The 20,617-nt window shown below is 33.9% G+C and overlaps 2 protein-coding genes and 1 long non-coding RNA gene across 11 annotated transcripts; 1 reads left to right on the top strand and 2 right to left on the bottom strand.

Moving 5' to 3' along the window:
* Positions 1 to 1,298: 1,298 nt before the first annotated feature.
* On the bottom strand, positions 1,299 to 2,503 carry LOC131651842 (RING-H2 finger protein ATL52-like). Its single transcript, XM_058921552.1, has one exon. It carries the CDS (start codon positions 2,030 to 2,032, stop codon positions 1,493 to 1,495), a length of 540 nt encoding a protein of 179 aa, XP_058777535.1. The 5' UTR covers positions 2,033 to 2,503; the 3' UTR covers positions 1,299 to 1,492.
* Positions 2,504 to 2,649: 146 nt separating this feature from the next.
* Positions 2,650 to 6,655, bottom strand: LOC131651841 (uncharacterized). 2 transcript variants are annotated; one of them, XM_058921551.1, is made up of 4 exons: positions 5,713 to 6,655; positions 3,655 to 3,710; positions 3,370 to 3,559; positions 2,650 to 3,167 (listed from the first exon to the last, which is right to left on the bottom strand). In XM_058921551.1, exons 1-4 carry the CDS (start codon positions 6,370 to 6,372, stop codon positions 2,817 to 2,819), a joined length of 1,257 nt encoding a protein of 418 aa, XP_058777534.1. In that variant the 5' UTR covers positions 6,373 to 6,655; the 3' UTR covers positions 2,650 to 2,816. The 2 variants fall into 2 exon arrangements, with proteins under 2 accessions (XP_058777534.1, XP_058777533.1); XM_058921550.1 differs by having other exon boundaries at positions 3,370 to 3,562; positions 5,713 to 6,654.
* Positions 6,656 to 15,581: 8,926 nt separating this feature from the next.
* LOC131646656 (uncharacterized) lies at positions 15,582 to 20,167 on the top strand. Of its 8 annotated transcripts, none has more exons than XR_009297561.1 (8): positions 15,582 to 15,988; positions 16,128 to 16,221; positions 16,722 to 16,800; positions 16,868 to 16,955; positions 17,349 to 17,433; positions 19,527 to 19,611; positions 19,702 to 19,766; positions 19,981 to 20,167. It is a non-coding gene; the product is annotated as an uncharacterized LOC131646656 (long non-coding RNA). The 8 variants fall into 8 exon arrangements; XR_009297559.1 differs by having other exon boundaries at positions 16,669 to 16,800; XR_009297563.1 differs by having other exon boundaries at positions 16,120 to 16,221; positions 16,873 to 16,955.
* The last annotated feature ends 450 nt before the right edge of the window (positions 20,168 to 20,617 follow it).

Genomic DNA, 20,617 nt, shown 5'->3' with positions numbered 1-20,617 from the left:
ATGTGATGAAATTTTTATACTCTGATTTTTAATTATAAATGCCGGGTAGAAATGGGGTGTTACATGGGGTGCCTGGAAGATTGAGCAGTGGGTGATCCTTTGATCTTTGATAGGATATGCAATCTATAACCAGAATGTTCCTTTCTTTCTTGAGTATGACGTGATTTGTATGGATATAAGGATCGATCTATTGTTTCTGTCATTCGAGAGGAAAATATTTTTCCACCTTGGTGTAGCCTCTTTCTAGTTGTGGCCTAATAGTTTTGTCTTCATGTAGGCATTTTCGATAGAATATGACTATTTGAAATTGTCAATGTGTGTACTTTCCTTCTTTAACATTTTCTCCCTGGTTTGAGAGGTCGACAAACTATGTACACATAAGGGTCTGTATCATTTAAGTAGTCGTCAAAGGTTTTTGAGGTCCTTATCGACTCTCTTAAAAATTTCAAGGTTAGGTATGTCATTATTAGGCATTCGGCTGAAGTAGCCAATGTTCAGGTCTATAGTTGTGTTTTTGTGGAGACCCTAGAGGAACCATGTACTCCTTCAAATCGTGTTTTTCTATTATTGGTCACTGAAGCATTTTTTATAAAACCGATGGTGAATGACATGGGAAGATGATATTTTTTTAAGAAAGTGAGAAAGAATGTGTGACTTGAATTCGGGATTCTGTCTGCGGATTCAATAAAATTACTTTTGTGGACAAGAAGATCGGGAAAAAAAGACTAACACTGACATTTAGACCTGGCCTTTTATTTAATTGTTAGTCTTAATGTGACGAGACTCTATTTAAATGTGTCTCTAAGGCTTTGTTTGCGAGTTTGGAAGGGAAGAGAGGGGAGGACTTTGAAAAATAGGAAGAATTAGGTGAAAAGAATAAAAGGATTTTGGGTAGGAGGGTTTTGGAGGGTTTGAGTTTATTCATGACACCAAAACTCCCATAAAATGAGGGAACTCAAAAATTATATTGGAGGGTTTTGGAGGGCTTACATAAATTTGCCAAATATCTTTTAGGTTGTTATAGTATTGTGAAAATTAAAAATTTAGTAATGATAATGACTCTTTTATCATTCTAAACAAAATTATTTTTAAAAAAAATATCAAATATTTTTCTATAATTTTTTAAAATTTCATTCTCGAAAGTCTTCCCCTCCCCCCAAACTCGCAAACAAAGCCTAAGTGTGTTCATGATATTTTTTAAGCTAGTGAATTTTGAGTGGTGTGCTCTTATTTTGTTGTTGGATTGGGTTTGGTCTAATTTGGATCAATACTTATGAAACTAAATGGATTAGATTCTGATTTAAATATAGAAATTTTCAAAAGGTTGGCAAAATTACATTAAAATAACTTACTAGTGATATTATGATTGCTGAAAAGTTTATACCTAGGATATAAAACTGAAATGCAATACCCATGCATGTTTTGACATTGCTGAATTAGTTGTGTATGTACTTTGCCGGTATGACTCCTGAAAATCACCATAACCAAAATCTCACCATCTCAGGAATCCACTTTGCATGGCAGTACCACCAAGAGGAGTCATATTCATATCTATGCTGTGATGATTTGCTCTCACAGCCGGCAAAGGGGCAGCACCAGCACCAGCACCAGTGCGACAAATAGGGCAACTCAAATGCGAATGGAGCCACAAGTCAATGCAATGTACATGAAAAGAGTGCAAGCACTCCGGCATAGTCTTCAACTCCTCACCCTCCTCAAAATCTCCCAAACACACGGCACAGGTGCCTCCTTCATCATCCGAAACATCACCTTTATTTCTTTTGTGGTACTTGTGTGTTGGAATTCGGTGTGCTACAGCTACTGATGAGGATGTCCTTTCAACGAGGCTCGGTATCGCAGCGTGATTTGGTGGTTGTAGTCGGTTTTGATTTGTTGTGGTTGGTCCTCGACCACACAAACAAATGGCTATGAGTCGGTACACTGAAGTAACAACAAATGCAGCTGAAACTACAACAATAAATTGGAAAATAACCTTGTGATCAGAAGTAGGATCACCCTCATCATTTTCCATAAATCACTGCAATGCTAGATAGAAAGAAAGAAATGGTTGTGATGTTGTTAATTAAACCTTATAAGAAGTGACAAAGCCGGCCAAAGAAGGCGTATTTTATCTTATACTGTTCTATTATAATGAAATTGCCTTAAATAATGATTAATCTACCTATATAGTGACGGTGAATGTGAATGCATAATTATCAATGTTTTTGCCCTGTTTTCTTGATTTGTTCACAGTAGAAACAAAAATGTGATTACTGGTTGATTAATTAAATTACAATGGGTAGGAAATTCATGTCATTGAATGACAATCCAGACAAAACTAGGATCAAAATCAGAAAAGCAATAAGAATAAGAATAGTGATATTGTTTTCTCTAAGGAGACAAGTGAAAATGGAAGAAGAAACATACAAAAGACAAGACAAAGAACAAACTAGGAAAAGAGAAATAGATAAGAGGATATGTGTGCGTGCATTGTGTGTTTTCTGTTGTGATTTTTTATTTGATACAACTTCTGTTATGATTTCTAATATGAGGAATCTTCACATTTATGATTGTTTCTTAGCTGTTACATTTGCATGGTTCCATCTACAAATTGACAAATGCATTTAAGATTGATGTGCTCGTGGGGTGTGAAGAAAAGCATATATTTAAGATGCCAAAATTAGCAAATGTGGTATGATTTCATTTCACATGGATGTCCCCAACTACCACTTTTATGTACTACAACAATTTACATACCAAAAGAACTAACTTGTTAGGTTGAGAAGTGAAGCTTCCTACCCTACCAGTCTCAGATTCTATTGAACAAAAGGATATCTAGAAATGTAATACTCTCTTACGCGCGAAGCACCGTCCCTTGCAAGAATCCCTTCGAGATCACCGATGATTCTGGCCAACCATATCTCTAGATTTCGCTGGAGTTCTCTGAAGTTGTTTCGAATAGAGTCCAATGATCGTCTTGTGGTTAGTGTGGTCTCGCCTCTTAACTCGTCCCTGTAATGGGTCTTCCCGACTTCGGTATGCAATGCCATTAGTTTCTGTCCAGTTTCAGATGCACCCTGTTGAAGACGGAATGCTTCCAGTAAAAACTCTGTTTGAGTTTGAGTTCGAAATTCTGAACCGAGGGAGGGTTCACATGGATCACTAGCCTGCTCAATAAGAGAGGAAATGTCAGGCCCAAATAAATGGCAATGGCATCCCATGACTGGGAAACATGAGCCAGGTTTAAGTGAAACAATAAAAGATAATGTCAATATACGCGATATTGTAATGGGACCATAGTTTTGGGTAACTACAATTTGCAAGATAACTAACATCATAAACAAAGACAATAGAACATGAGTTACTTACTATTCGTCTGCATAAATCATCAATTTTTTCTGAAAGTGATTGAAATCTCTTTGCTTGCTTCTTTATTGAGGATGACACCTTGGATGGAACATCCTTACTAATCTTCTCCAAATTTAATAATTCCTGTTCAAGTAATTTAAGTTTAGAGGAAACTCCAGCTGAATCACCGTCTACCTTCCAGGGGGACTCCCTTCTGAGGGGAAAAAACAATTTACCCTTCATTTAGTTGAAGATTAATGCTAAGCGCTACAAAAGTTATCTGCATTTAGATTATCAAATATTTACCTTGCTACAAATTGTTTCGTATTATACATTGATTCAAGGGATTCATACTGTACATCCTGCAAGCAGAATAAACACTTAAGGGTCAGAAATCAGCACCAATTTGATAATTAGTTGTATATATGATTTACGAAGGATAGAAACAAAACCCAACAACACTATGGTTCACATTTCACGTGGAAGAAGAGCCTTTCAGGTTTCCATTCGTAATGCCGTTTAAGTTTTTAGAGAGAAGAGCACTTAGTTACCTTCCAAAATTAAGTACTGAGATTCAATGAGTCCTAATCTGTAGTGTTATGTAGTTGAAAGGTGTTCAACAAATTTTAGTTAATGTCTGTTGTACATTTATTTATTGGTTGGTTCTCCTCATTCAAGCCATCTTTCACAAACAAACAATGTTTCATGGATAGTGAAATTCAATAACTTATCCTACAATCTCAATTTTAACCATGATTCAAGGTACATTAAAACGAAGAAACAAGGAGTAAAGAAACACAGTTACTCTTTTTTTTTTTTTTGGCATTGGATCCTTTAGGGAGAAAAATCAAGTTCAACAGAGAAAACAGCTATAACACTGATAATACAAGAGCTGTAAGAAAAAACTCATTTCCCTTGGCAGGTGTGGTAAGAATATTCTTATTCTTTACTGCGTCTTTCTAAATTTACTATTCAATCACTCTTAAAAGATAAACATGTACACTCAAACCACATGCGTTGGCGGTAGCAAACAGGAAAACAGTATAAGAGACCAGTGTTAGCAAATAGCAAGCAGAAAGAGAGATATCTCTATATCTCAATAATACACCCCAACCAACAAAAATATCAGTAGCTTTATCAATTTGCAACCGTATCACAGGTACAGACAGAAAACAGCCCAGTGAAGGATACCCTAGATTTCAGCACTAGATAAAAACAGTGACTAGTTTCAAGTGCCTGTTAAAAATTAAAGTGGACCAGTAAAGCAAAGCAAAATGGGACACATTTGCTACAAGAGAAGGTGCAAAAAGAGACAAACAACAAATGAATGGTACATGGCTCCACCACTAAACTTCAAAGATAAAAAAAGCTAAACAAGACCTCCCAAGGACCCCAGCTGATATCACAAATACATGAAAGAATCCGGTCCAACTCTACCGTACCCAAAGAAAGGAATCTCCTAAAGCCTGTAACTTGAAACATGAGTAAAAAGCTGTGTGGTAAAAGAACAGGAAAAAATAAAAATAAAAAGGTAACCATAAAACCATGTAGCACATCCTAAAAAGGATGTACATTATGTCTTACATGTGTTTGGGGCCAGGCACAACAATGACATGTGTGATTGATTACATTCAATTATTTTCATTTTCTTCAATTATTTTATCCATGGCTAAGAAGCATATGTGTGTATGTGTTCCATGGTCAAATCCGTCTTTGAGGGAGTGCAAGGCGAAATACCGCACACTAGGCCCAAAATTAGACATGGTTTAACCATGACTAAAAAGTTTCTGATAAAATATTTGGCTAGGTTCAACAATGATAAAATATTTGGCTAGGTTCAACAATGATAAAATAAGGTCACTATTAGTGTTGCCACAGTTAATAATGTGACTAATTTACACATTACTTCCGAAACCTTAGACATTTGTGACTAACTTACACATGTCCTCCAAAAATTTAAGACGGTGGCTCGGTTCATTGGGCTCATGTCATCTTAGTAACATCAACACCTCTTATTGAAGGGTGTTTAAGAAGACATATATTTAGTTACATTCAATAACTTTTTATCTTAAATTATAAACTGGTGTCTACTTGGAGTACTGTGACTGCCACTGATGTTGTGTCAAGGTTTTCCTAGCATGTGGTCCTCCTCCTCATCCTCATCATATTTTTTTCATATAAAATTTGTCATTTCTCTTAAACTTATCAACTACTTTTAGATTAAAAGAACAAAATACTAGAAAAAAAATATAACTAACACTTTCTACTGCAATAAACTTTCAATGATTGAAAAGAAGGAAGAAAAAAAAAGAGAATCAAAGGGTAAGATGGGTAATTTAGAAAGTTGATTGTGATTTAACAAACCTGCCACAGTGATGCTTTTTCAGCCCAAAACTTAGAACCAGAAGAAGCAATAAACTCAGAATCAAAACCATTATCATGATGCTGATGATGTTGTTGATAGATAACATCAACTTCCTCATCCACACGAGAATCAGCAGTGGTCCCCACCATTTCATCTTCCTCTTTATGAAACCACTCCCCACCGCCACCACCGCTATTATTATTACTATTATTATTATGATATTGATTCCCACCGTAACGTTCCCTGCTCCCGCAACCATCCAATCCCTCCTCCTGAAACCTTCTCGAAATAAACCCAATCATCTCATCCCTCTCAACAACCTCACGCTCCAGCTCCTCCACACGCGCCTTGGAATCTTCAACCATTCCCCTCAGCCTATCGATCTCTTCCGACGCGGCGTCGATTCGCCGTAACAGACGTTTCTCCTCGTCGCGCCAGGAGTTTCGGTGCGAGGCGAAGATCTCAGCTACTCTGGCGTTTGCTTTGTAGTCCTCCTGCCGGCGTGATTTTATCTGGCGTAGCTCTTCCTCGGCGCGAAAGGCTCTGAGAGAATGCTCTCGGAGTTTGTTGGGAAGGAGAGCGAGGAAGACGGAGAAGCTGAGACCGATGTAGGAGGAAAATAGCCTCTTCATTTCGTCGTGGTGGTCTTCGTCTGCCATTGGAATGGGAGGTAGTGTGAGATAGAGTGATGGTGATAGTGTGTGTGAGAGTGTGAGAACTGAGAAAGAAAAGAGTGAAGGGGGTTTGTTTTTTTTTGTGGTGGGGGTGTAAAGAGCGGAACGGAACAGAGAAAGGGAAAAGGAGTGTTTCTTTTATTGGTTGTGTTGGAGAAAGAGAGGTTTGGGAAATAGAAAGGGGATCAGTGGTTTTTTGTTGTTTGGTTTTGAGGGTAGCTGGCTACGACACGTTAATAATGGGGTTGTGTTTGGTGATTAATTACAAAATGGATCTGTCTCTTAGTATCATTTTATATGATGGTAATAATACCTGCAAATTGTATTTTTATTTTATTTTATTTTAAAATAAAATAAAAAGTGATGTGAGATTAAATTATATTTAACTAGTACTAGTCGGATATAATTTGCCCATGTACCCGTGGGTTTATTTAGTTTTGAAGTTCCATAACTTAATTTCAATTTTTCGTTTTGGTCACTTATGTAATAAATGTTATTTTTAGTCCTTCAAGAAAATTTTAGTTACTAATGTTGATCCATTCCATTAATTTCAGTGTGAAAACGTTAAGTTTGGTGATCTGGCATGCCAGCAAGGTTTTTTAAGCATTTGTGACTCGACATATTGCATTATATTAAAGTATTACAATGTTAATATTCGCATACTCCATTTTCACGTTTTAAGGTATTTTTGTTCATCTCTTTCATCTTTTTCATCTCTTTTTCTTCTTTCTTTCTTCGGTCCTTTTCATAAAAGCTCATTAAAAATCACTGATGTCCTAACTCAAGAGTTGGGAAAAACTTATTAATAATGGGGTTGTGTTTGGTGATTAACTACAAATTGGATTTGTCTCTCATTTTATATGATAGTAATAATACTTTTTTAAATAATTATTTTAATGTTTTTAAACATAAATTAGTTGAGGGTCCCACGAGTAAATTTATTTAATATAATATAAAGTGTATTTAAAATTTAAAATAAATTAAAATATATATTCAAATAAATTTAAAATTAATTATTAATTTTAAAATCAACCACAATTATATAAAATCAATTATATTAAAGTACAAAGAGATGTTATTTTTGTATACACTCAATTGTAATAAAGAATCATGTAAAAAGAAGAAAAAAATTACTTGTGAGAATAAAAAAATATATTTTGATATTTTAAAATAAAGATTTTGCTTTCAAATCAAAAAAATTGTTGATTAAAATAAAATAAACATTATATTAATAGTGACCCTTGAGATAAAATAATTATTTAATAAGATATAAATGTATTCAGATACATAAAGTAAAATTTAAAATGATTTACTATATGGTGTGTTTGGTTTGAGGTAGAGCTAGGGGAGGACATGGGAGGGGAGGGGAGGGAATATTTATAATGAAATGTGTTTTGTTCAAATTTTAATAGGGGAGAGGAGGGAAGGGGAGCAAAATTACTCCAAATGACATATTTTGCGTCCCTTCAAATTAGGGGATTCGGAGGGGAGGGGAAAGAATCTGAGTTTTAATATTAAATAAATCAATATATTTACTAAAATATCTTCAATTTTAATTTATTATTTTAAAATTATTATTTTCTTTCATGTTTGTGCTTTTCTTTTTGTGATTTTTTATAATTGAAAATTTCCATCAAGTTATTATAATTATTCTTCACCTTCGAATTATTTTTTTATTCAATAAAAATTTTAATTACTGGAATTTTTTGTTTTTTATTATAATTTATTTTATGTATTCAAAAGTTATTATCAACACAGTTTATTTTGTGTCGAGAGTTATGATATGAATCAAGTGTACTCAATTTTTTTAATGTTATGGGGTAAGTTATGACTTTTTAATCACTCAATTATACAATTATTATTTCTAAAAAAATATTTATGAAATTTTCACCTTTAAATATCATATCACTTATATAAAATTACAAGGATAAAATTGCAAATTATTATTAAAATTTCTCCCCTCCCCTCGTGAACCAAACATATTTTAAAATGAAATCTCTCCCCTCCCCTCGTGAACCAAACATATTTTTAAACAAAATTTCTCCCCTCCTCTCACTTCCCCTTCCCTTGTTTGAACCAAACATATATATAATTAAAAAAAATTAGGGGTGGCAAACGGGCATGCCCACCCCGTTTAGGCCCGCCCCGTCAAAGCCCGCGAAAAAATGGGGCGAGGCGGGGCAGGCATATTTGATTGTGCGGGTCTAAAACCTTGCCCCGCCCCGCAAAAAAGTGAGGACGGGGCGGGAAAATCCCGCGGGCATAGAACCTTTTAGGCCTAAAAATAGTAAAATTGTATAAAAAAGTTAATGCCCGCAAAAGCCTGCAAAAAAACGCGGCGGGGCGGACACATTAAAGAGAGTAGGTCTAAAACCTTGTTCTGTCCCGCGTAAAAGTGCGGGCAAAACGGGTTTTCCCCGTGGGCCGGTCCCGTTTTGCCACCCCTACAGAAAATCTCTCCCCTTCCCTCCATTAAAATCCCTCCCTCCCCCTCATTTTAAATAAACAGTAAATCATATAAATTTATGGGTAATGCTAACTTATGTCTTAAATGTACATGTTAAGAAACTCATACATAAAAAATTCATATCGGAAAAAGTAATAAAAAATGAAAGTATAAAATTTTAATAAAGACAATACACAATTTTCAATGAAATATTTTTATATTTAATTCTTAACATATGCCCCTAGGGCACAAGTTAGTATTGTCTGAAATTAATTGTATTAAATAATTATACAAAAAGAAAAAAAATTATGAGATGGAAAAAAAAATTAAAAATAAGGATTTTGTCTCTCAAATTAAGGCAATGATTGATTAAAATAAGTAAATATTGTGTTGATAGTAATCCGTAAGATAAAACAAATTATTAATTTTATTAAAATTAAAAAAGAGATTATTATTATTGTTAGTGATAATAAATAAATAGAAAGGAAAAAATTAAAATAAAAGTGATAAAGTGTGGGGAAAAAATGTGAAAAAAAAATTGAAATTTTAATACAAAGAGAAAATGAGTGGATGTAATATTTAATGGTGAAGGTTGGAAAATGAATGTCACATGTGAATCTTGAAAAAAGTTAAATATATAGTAGATTATTAAAATTGAACGCATGGCATATTGTAATGGGAGATGAGAATGAACAAGATAAACATTACTTGATTACTTAAATACACAATTTCTCCTTCCATTTCTTAGCTAATAAGGAGAGAAATATTATTTGGTGGGACCCACATAATTTTACTCTCTCTTTCCTACTTCTCTTGTTTATCAAGTAAGGGAACTTAATCTTTTTTTATCAACTTTACTCCTATTAGACTCTATTTTCTCAACTTTTTTTGTACCAAGTAAACACTTGGTGAAAATAATTTATAGTGAAAGAGTAATTTAGGGAATTCATACAATTTATTTTTAGTAGATAATAGATTAAAAAATAAAGTTATAAATGTATTGAATATATTATTATTTATGTGTCTTTCAATATCAAAATGTAAATGGTCGGCACTATGTGTGTTTGGAAACATGGTCCACCACTACCACTGCATGTTTAGAGCCTCTCCACCGTGATTTTTAGAAGCTACTATTGGTAGCTTTATCAATCGTGATTTTTTACCGTGATTTTTCATGAATTCCAAAGATAGGCTATAATACTTTGCTTTCATGATATTATTAGTTAGATATTGCTCATGTGTTACTTAACCTCCATGGGAGGGTGTGCGTAGATGATTTAATTTTAACATCATTGATTATATTGTTGCAATCTTCTTGCAATTAGCTTATTGTTCTATTTTTTTGAGGTGCAGGGGTTGTAAGTGCATCAAATACTAGGACGAATAGCAAATGAAACGGTGTACTAATGAGAAGCAAGTAGCAAGTGAGTAGATTTATAACGATAATACCTAACATTTATTATCATTATGATTATATACTTTATCTATTTTTTATTTTCAGTGTGATCTTTATGATCATTCGTAAAGTATGGATTTATTGACATAATTGACAGAGATAAATGGTGTAAACTATTTGATGGGTTTTTAGTGGTTGAATTATGATGTGTTTTGGGATGAGTTGCTTAAACTCATATCATTACACAAGCTCACTTAAATTTTATTTATTTTAATCAATAATGAGTTTTAAAAATATTAAAATATTAAAAATAAAAGTGTTTCGAGATAGAAAAAATTTAAGCTAAGGTCTATCAATAATGTGGTACATGTGACCGTGTATACTTATACCTTATGCCGGCAAAATAAGGATAGAAGACACAATTGATGCTGAGGTAGAAAAGAAATTGAAGGTAATGAATATAGGCACCCAACAGGTAGTCCAAGTTCAACCTGTTCAAAATGTGAGCTATGAAATTTGTAGTGGACCCATTATACTGTGTGTTGTCTTGCGACTCCACAACAGATTGAAGAGATAAAATTCTTGAAGCAGAATAATCCTTACTTAAATGCTTACAGTCCAGGGTGGAAGAATCATCCAAACTTCTCCAAGAAAGATCAGCAGGGAAGTTTTCAAAATTAGCAACAGACTCCTAAGAAAGCGGATTGCGAAATAGCCATTGAAATAATGGCAGCTCACAATCTCAAATTTCAAGAAGAGTCTCGGAATAATCAGAGGAACATCACAACCTTCTTAAAAAATCTTGAGGTTCATATGGGTCAGATAGCACATCAACTTGTCAATGCTCAAGCACTAGGTGCCCTACCAGGTGCAACTGTTACAAGCCCAATGGGGCATCAGAATGTGAATATTGTCTCAACAAGAAGTTTGTGGGTGTCAGAACCAAAAGGAAAAAGAGAAACCAAGTATGACGATGTCATAGAAGTCGATCAAGAAGTGCGAGAAAATAAGAAAGTGCCAGAGGAAGTGATACAACCTTTGAAGCCAACTGAAGAGAAGAGAAAAAAGGAGGTACTCTGACCTTGAAATCTTTTGGTGAGAAAAGAAATTTGAAAGTGTTGGACATCGAGAAATAAGGTGAAGGTGAAGATAATCAATATTCAGTTGGCATGATCAGAGCCTCAACCGTAACGAATCAGGTTGCATTATCAATTTCATCTATAACGAATATCAAGACTCAAAAGTGCATTCAAGAGGTCAAGAAGAGAACGAAAAAAGTCGGCAGAAGAAATTTGTTCGTGGGAAATTTTAGAAGCCTGACATGGGTGGCCATGTTAGCCAACACGGCCCATGTCAGGACGCGTACTAAAGAAATCACAAAACAGGTGAACATCAGAGATCCAAAATGGGCGCCCGTGTTCTGTGACATGACCCTTGTCGGGTAACCCGAAGCAGTTCGTAAAAAATTAATATTCTATATGAGGAACACGGTCGGCCGTGTGGTCTAACATGGCCCGGGTTGGGTTCACGAAAAAATTTGAAAAACTTTTGGTCACATATTGTGTGGTCCCCATCCATCTTCTATTCCCCAATAAACTCCCATTATTCCCATTACACCTATCATTATCTCATCACTCCACCTATTTCTCTCTCAAAACTCATCTTTCTTCATCCTTTTCTCCCACTTCTCTTCCAACATCCACCAAAACCCTTAACAAAAGCTTCCACCTTTCATCTCAAAACTACCCAAAAACCATAACCCCCTTCACATCTTTCCGGTGCTCGTTTTCAGTTTAACCGTTCGAGATGCCTTCAAAGAGGACTCTCAAAGGGAAACAAGTGGTCGAGAGCTCCGACACGCGAAAGAGAATTGTCAGACAACATAACCCGCATAATATTATTTTCGAGGATAGTGTGCATCATAAGTGGTACATGGCACATGTGAAGCAGAAACTAACTCCAAGCAGGTATATTGGCGAAATCACAATGAATGAGTTAGGAATGAAATTCGAGGTTGATAAATTGTTTCATACACTTGGTATGTTGGAATTTATGTATTTTGAGGCGCCATCTTATGAGCGCATAACTCTTGAGTTTCTAAGCACTATCAGAGGGAATTATTCCTCCTTTATTCCATGCTAAATCGTGAGGTTGTTAATGTCGTTGCCTTTGTAGCTGATTTTCTGGGAAGAGTTAGTAGGGCCACCACTGGTGGTATTTCTGTTAGGGGAATCGTTACCCAAATTGCTAACTATTTAGGCTATGAATCTTTGCTGGTTGAAGATACCCTTGTTCTAGGTAAGCATAAAATTAACATGGAATCACTTATACATCAGAGTATGGTTTCTATTATTCACGGTGCATATTGGGTGATAAGCAGGAACAGGTTTATACTTGAGCTACCTAACCCGACAAAAGTTAGCCTTGCTGACCGAGCCAATTGGTTGTATACAAACGTCGTCCCCGATGATTAGGACGACCAATTTGATGATTTTGATGTAGGTGAGCATGCAGGAGAGGCTACCACTGCACTTCCAGAGTACCACCACTTGCACAAGATGTTCCTCGCGGATCTGGATCTTTTTCCATGGATCAAAATCAATGGGAGTGGGTCCACTCGGAGCTCGGTAATCTGAGGACTGAGCAAACAAGACAATGGGATGAGCATAGGCGGCAAGGGGAAATAATGGGTGAGATGTATGCAATGATGCAACAATTGATGTTGTAATTTCCACCACCTTATCAGTAGGCACTATGAGTTACCCCTCTCTATCTTGTTCTAAAACATTGAGGCTAATGTTTAGTTCAAGTGTGAGGGGGATTTATTGCTTTTGTTAGTCCTTTCTTTCTTGTTCGTTTTGGTTATTTTTTTTTGTTATCGTTTGTGTGTTGTTGTGCCATTTAGTACAGGATCATGGAGTTGTTGTTGAGATAAGTGATGAGCATCGGTGAGAGTGGATGAGGAGATCAAGCCACTTACTATGCTTGTTGTGGATGACCCCCAAAAGTTGATACCGTCAAATGTTTAATCAGACGCAACCAACAAGAGTTGACCAACAAAGGTATCATGTGCACCCCGAGATGAGAGAAAAGTTGCATCATACTGAGAGGCATTGTGGAATCTGTCAACTTTACCCGACATGGTGAGAGAATAAAAAGACAAACACATATTTGTCATTATGAGAGCTTAGTCATGTATGTCTCTATCACTCTGAGATAACATACGTTCTATTTGAATATCACTACATAATGACACACACTGAGGCACATTGTTTGTTTTTTTACCCCGAGCCTTTCTAGCCATCCTGTTGGTTTGTTCATCCCTCATTTATCTAGTTGAGCTTGCATCCCCATTTGTTTGTTTTTATCACCACATCTGTGTAACCCATAGCTAAAGTATATCCACTACACTGCTTAGTTAAGTTTTGTTTGTCTCGGAGCTGTAAAAATTCTAAGTTTTGGGTTGGGACACCGATAATAAACTAGGTAAGTGCACCAAAAAGAAAAAAAAAAGAATTGAAAAATACCAAAATGAAAGATAAAAAAGAAGATAGAAAAAGTGCATTTACCTAAAGACAATACTCTGTTAGAAAACAAAGATCCATACTCAAAGAAAATCTTTGAGTCGAAACTAAGAAGTCAAACTGAAAAGGTGTCTGAAATTCTCATGTGATTAACAACGCGGAAAGGAATGCAGTGAAAAAGATGACAACACTGATCTAAGCCCAAAAACCCTTTATTTTCCCATTTTTTTCGTTTATCCCACCGTACCCTAAACCCTGTCACAACCCAAAGACCTCAAAAAGTGTGTGGAATGTGTACGTGAAATGAATTTAGAATTTATTCAAACTTATGAGTTGATATTGCATGTGTTGAATGATGAGTGAAAGCGTTTTAACCCTGGGAGACTTGGTGAGAGTGTGATATAAGCTGACAGGTGAAGCAATGTCTTGATATGGAAGTGTGACAGAACACCCACTTCGGGGAAGCGGGGAATTTTGGAAGGAAAGCGAAAGCAAGTTGCAAAAGATTTCGGAGGTGTTCTGGTAAGTTGATATTTTGGGGGTGTCCGATTATTTTTGTCCTGAACATTGCTTGAGGACAAGTAACGAGCTAAGTTTGGGGTTGTGATCGCTCACCATTTTCACTATGTTTTTGTCACTTGTCCAAAGAAAATCCAAGTATTCTGCACCATTTTGTTTCGTATTTTGTTATCGTTTGAGTCAGCCTTATGTTTATTAAGTTTCTTGAGTATTTTATGGTTTGTAGTTTATTTCAAGTAATATTTGTGTATTATGCTTCAGTGGGTTGTTGTGATTGTTCTAGGCTCAGGTGAATGATCCAAGGTACTCGATGCGAGGAAGTCAAGAAATCAGAAGTTTCACGGAAGGAAAAATGCAGTATCAGGAGGTTTGACACGGCCACTCGTGTCAGGTGACACGGGCCGTGTCAGGTGGGAAGCTAAAGAAGAAGAATAAGAAGAAGGAAATCAGGGGGCTGACACGGCCACCCATGTCACCTGACACGGGCCGTGTCAGCACAAAGATGTAATTTTAGGCTGAGGCGTTGATTTTTCATGTTTTTGTGATTTTTCCACCAAGTGTGACCCGCAAGGGGGTTTTTGACATTTCGGGCAGGGACCAAGGTGTTCTCACTATTTGAGACAATTTCTACAACAGAGAACAGAACTTTTAACAGCACGAATAATTTGTAGACTATTGAAGACTGGAGAGATCAAGGTTATCGGGAAGCTGGAGAGATTCATGAGCGAAGCAATTGAAGATCAAAGTTCCCCAATTCCTTGTAATGTCTAATTTTTTTATTGAAATTATTTTGAACAATATGTGTGGCTAAACCCTCCAATGCTAGGGGTGTTCCTGATTTGACATTGTAAACCACTTTGAATTCTTACTTTCAGTAATCTATTAGTTTTTTATAATTGATTTAATCGTTCATTGTTTTTAATGTTTTCTCTGTCAGACCAATAGGAATTGATTCATGGTTAACAATTAGGGTTGGACCGCCGTTGTTAAATCCTTTGATAGGTTATAGTATAGTAGATATCACCTAAAATTAAGGATATCTTATAATAAATGGAACATTCTTGATAATACTAATGCTTAATTTCTTCACTAGTTTCGAAAGACATTGAAATTATGATTGAATGTTTAAAAATTTACTCACTAAAGAATAGGACCATTCAATATTCGTTAACTCATTGTGTATAGATTTAAATTAAATCTTCTAGTAATTGAATTTTTTCATTTTTAGATCTAATGTTGGTTAGAAACATATCTCAATAACATATTTACTAAAAAAAAATAGCCACCATATTAATATTATGTACTATTAGGGGTGGACAATCGGACACCATCCGAAGAAATCCGACCGAACCCGACCGTGTTTTTGTCAACGGATCGGACAGTTTCGGTTTGCGGGTATGTTTGTGGCAATTGCTTGGATACTGTTGGGTGAAGACAGTCGGATTCGGGGATGAATTTGGGACCCGTCGGAATCCGAAACCGACCGAAATACTAGTATATTCTAAATTTGGGCCTGATACTAATTAGAACCCACTTGGCCCAAGTTAAGTGTGATATTCAGAAGGGTTGTATTTAGGATTAGGGTTAACTTTGCCTCATAGCTTCCTCACTTCCTCGCCGCTCTGCCTCCACGATACTTCCTCCTTCGCCGTTCACCGTCATCCTCTCATCGTTCCAAGCCTCAAGCTACCACTATCATCGTCATCTCTCACCGTGGTAAGTCTTGCTCTCTCCAACTCGTTGCTCTCTCTCCCACGTGATGTTTTCTCTCACCATCATCTCTCACTACCATAATATCTAGTTATAGTTTTGATTGATGTGGTTTTTTTGTGTAAATTTCTGAAAAGGATTGTAGAATGCAAGGAACTTGAAATTTCTGAAAGGATTTAGGTTTGAAGATATGGAAGGACTTGGAGAAATGCAAGTAGATGGAAATTTGCAAAATAACGGTAACTATATTATGTTTCTGAACTTGTTTAATCATGTATTCTGAGTTATAGAACATGTATTTATGGTAGTATTATTTTGTTAATCTTTATGTATGCAAGTTATGAATCTATTTGTGTGAGAATCTGTTTGTCTGCTAGTTTGAATCTGTTCCAGCTTGGATGTTATGTTACAGTATGAATCTATTTTGTTAATCATGTTTATTTGTGACAGTATGAATCTATTCCAGCTTGGATGTTATGTTACAGCTTGTTACAGCAAGATTTTTACACAACTTGTTTTTTCATGGTTAATTGTTTCATTGGTTTCTCATTTGTTAATCTATCGCAAGATCTTTTAATAATTAATTACTCATGGTTAATTTTTCATGGTTAATTGTTCCATTGTGTTTCTTAATGGATTTTTTTTAAAGAAAGTATGTATTATAATGTTTTATATTGTATTTGCAGCTACCACTTTTTTGGAGTCATGTTCTAATGTTGAATGCAATTTGGTAGTTCAGGAATTTGCACAGGAGCTGATTTATCAACCGGCATATATTTTGATGTTGAATGCAATCTGATGTTGAATGCAATCTTATGGTGAGTTAAATATTGTGCACCAAATTCTAATGTTGAATGCAATCTGATGTTGAATGCAATTTGGTAGTTCAGGAATTTGCACAGGAGCGAATTTATCAACCGGCATATATTTTGATGATGAATGCAATCTGCACAGGAACTTTCTATGAATGCAGGTAGTTTTCTTTCTCAATGTTGTGCATCCATTACTTGTTTTTAGAAAATTTGAAGAATTAGTAACTTATTATTAATTATATATTATTTTTATCGAACCGCTATTCTTTGGCTTGATGGGGGCGAAATTCAAACCCACAGAACCCCTGAAGCTTCTTTGTAAATTTCTAGCATTAGAAATATATGTATTGGTTTGAATACAGATCAAGAGATTAGGAGATGCTGTTTGTGGGCTTGCTACTTAATCATTTTTTTTCAAACTTTAGCTTAATCATTTTTGTAATCTGATTGTGAGATTGATGTTATACTTTTTGCATAATAACTAACATGCTGCCTAAATTAATATCCAATAATATAATAACCAATAATAACTAATATACTTTTTGCATTCAAAGAAAACTACAGAATTAAAGTGCAAGTAAGGTTTCTAATGGTGTATCAAAGTCTTCAGCTCATCAGTAGCCATTCAGAGTCAAAGAGGTATATTAGTTGCTTTTTTATGCATTTTCTTTTGTAACTCTATAGTCATTATCTTTCTAATATATATGAATGTATTCTCTCCAGTTTATTTATTTATTTAAAATCTATGAATGCATTTGACAGAAAACTGGAATGTGTTGATTTATTTATGTATTATTTAACAATAGGGATAATAGCTATTTTGCCCCCTGCCATATGGGCGAGGTTTGAAAAACGCCCCTGTAAAAAAAAAAGTTTGGATTCGCCCCCTAACATATGAAGATTCCCCTGTTTTGCCCCTTCAAGAAATTTAATCATCAAAATTAATGAGGTGGCAACCATTTTTTTATTTTTTAAAATTATTTTTAATGACGTGGCAGGCTTAGTTGGATTTTTTTTATTATTTTATATAATTTTTAATGACGTGGCAGACTTAGTTGGAATTTTTTATTTTTAAAATTATTTTTAATGACGTGGCAGGCTTAGTTGGAGTTTTTATTTATTTTTTACTTATTTTAATTCCATGTGGCATGTTTTATTATTATTTTATTGTTTAGTTGTTAAAATGTCAAATATTAAAGCTAAAATTTTGTCTCCCATGGGTATTGAACCCATGTCTTAGTAATTGCAAGGGGGCACCACCAACCACTAGGCCATTTTACCTTTGTTGTTCCAATCTTTTGCATTAAAGTATATATATTATAATAATGTCTGAAAACATGTTTATTAAGTATTTATTTAGGTCCTTATGTTTTAATATTATTGTTAATCAATGGTAATGTTTTATTAATCAATATATTAACGTTAATATATTTATTTAGGTTATGAATTTTTAATATATGTTTTATTATTATTATTAACTAATATTGTTTTATTAACTAATATATTAACATTAATATATTACATGAATTGCATATTTACCGTTAATATTTAAAATATTGTACATAAATATTTAAAAAATATTAAATATAATTGATATTTAAAAACGTTAATATTTAAATAACTTTAAATATTTAAATTATTAATTAAAAATAACGTTAATAAATTAGTTTAAAAGCTAGATTATTTTTTTAAGACATAGCCTATGAAACATGACTAACAGTATATTTTAAAACATAGCTTATAAAATATAACTAAATTAATTTGGTTCAGTATTTTTTAAATTAGTTTATAAAACATGACTAAATTAAATTTGTTTATGTAATTAAAAATAAACCAAATTAAAATAATTTAAATTAAAACTAAATTAATTTATATTTTATAATTTAATTAATTTTAACAATAAAATAAATATTAATTATAACAGTATTAATTAATATTAATGTTAACTAATATTAACTAATAACTATAATATAATTATTATATTTTAACTGATATATTTTATAATTTAATTAACTAATATATTAACTAATTTATTAAAAAATATTTTAGTAGATAAATATATTAACGTTAATATTTTACAAAAGTAAAATAGAACAACAAAAGTAACTAATATTTGACAAAAGTAAAGTAGATAAATACAACTTAATGTAAGAATATGACAAGAAAAGTAAAATGGCCTAGTGGTTGGTGGTGCCCCCTTGCAATTACTAAGACGTGGGTTCAATACTCATGTGAGACAAAATTTTAGCTTTAATATTTGACATTTTAACAACTAAACAATAAAATAATAATAAAACATGCCACATGGAATTAAAATAAATAAAAAAATAAATAAAAGTTCCAACTAAGCCTGCCACGTCATTTAAAATAATTTAAAAAATAAAAAATTCCAAGTAAGTCTGCCACGTCATTAAAAGTTATAAAAAATAAAAATAAAATTCCAACTAAGCGTGCTACGTCATTAAAAATAATTTTAAAAAATTAAAAAATAAAAAATATGGTTGCCACGTCATTAATTTTGATTATTAAATTTCTTGAAGGGGGCAAAACAGGGGAATCTTCATATGTTAGGGGGCGAATCCAAACTTTTTTTTTTACAGGGGCGTTTTTCAAACCTCGCCCATATGACAGGGGGCAAAATAGCTATTATCCCTTTAACAATATGAATGTGAATGAGTTGTCTCTAGTAGATAAGAACTGATATGTGTTGTGTTTATTTATTTATGTTAAAGGGTATAAGAAACATGTAACAAGAGAATACGAACCACCGACATGTGTTCCAACTTGCAGTGAGTATTCCATGAAAGCATATAAGAGGTATGGTTTTTTGAAGGGTATAAATTTGACTGTGTCATTATGATTTTAGTTTTGAATAGTATCCACATTTTGTTATGATTATAATTTCAGGTGGGTGTGGATATGATTCTGCAAGATGATTTGGTGGGATTAAACAAGGGGAAGAACTTGAATTGGTAAGCACAACAAACTGAATATTTTATAAACTAAAGTTCATTGATGTGCTAATATTTTAAAAGAAGTTTTCCATCTGGTTTTTTGTCACTTTTAACAATGCACTATGGTTCTTGATTTGCACCTTATTTTGTGTCACATTAGAGAAATTAAACCAGAAAAAATGATAATTAACTTTTTCTTAATTGATTAACTTGTTGAAAGTATATGTTGCAGGAAAGCAAAAGAAATTGGAGAAAAAGAAATTGGAGCTCTAGGAGAAAACATTGATTAATTATAATTGGTTGTGTTGTTAGATTAAAGTTATATGGGTTGTATTAAATTTGAGCAAATATTTATAGACTCTAAACTTATATTTTATAGGCTCTAAACTAATATTCAGTTGAATTTTAAACTGGAAAAATGAATGAGTTCTAAAAGATATGATTCAACCCATATTTAAAGGGATTAATGACTTTATAGTATTCAATTTTTTATAAAAACAATCAAGTGTTTGATCTCAATATTAAGCCCATCTAATAAAAAAAAAAAATATATGTAAAAAAAAGTATTTGAAAATTTTCAAAACTGGCCCACTATGGCCCATTACGTAACAAAAAATTGGGTTGGGCCCAATAATATCCGACCTTTATACCCGAACCCGAAACTACCCGAACCCGTGAAACCCGAAGTCTCAAACGGACTGGATTGGGCCATATTGTCTCACCCGAGGGTTGGGCCGGTTTGGAGTTTTGGGCCCGAACCCGAACCGGCCCGAACCGATGTCCACCCAGTACTATAGTACTATAATTATAGTAATTACTACTAATACAGTAGTATTAGTGTTTCTTAAAAAAAATGCTATTAGTAAAAT

This window comes from Vicia villosa, linkage group LG2, assembly GCF_029867415.1.
Source record: "Vicia villosa cultivar HV-30 ecotype Madison, WI linkage group LG2, Vvil1.0, whole genome shotgun sequence".
Taxonomy (NCBI): Eukaryota; Viridiplantae; Streptophyta; class Magnoliopsida; order Fabales; family Fabaceae; genus Vicia; species Vicia villosa.
The sequence above is the reverse complement of the archived record's forward strand: the minus strand, read 5'-3'. Positions and strand labels throughout refer to the sequence as shown.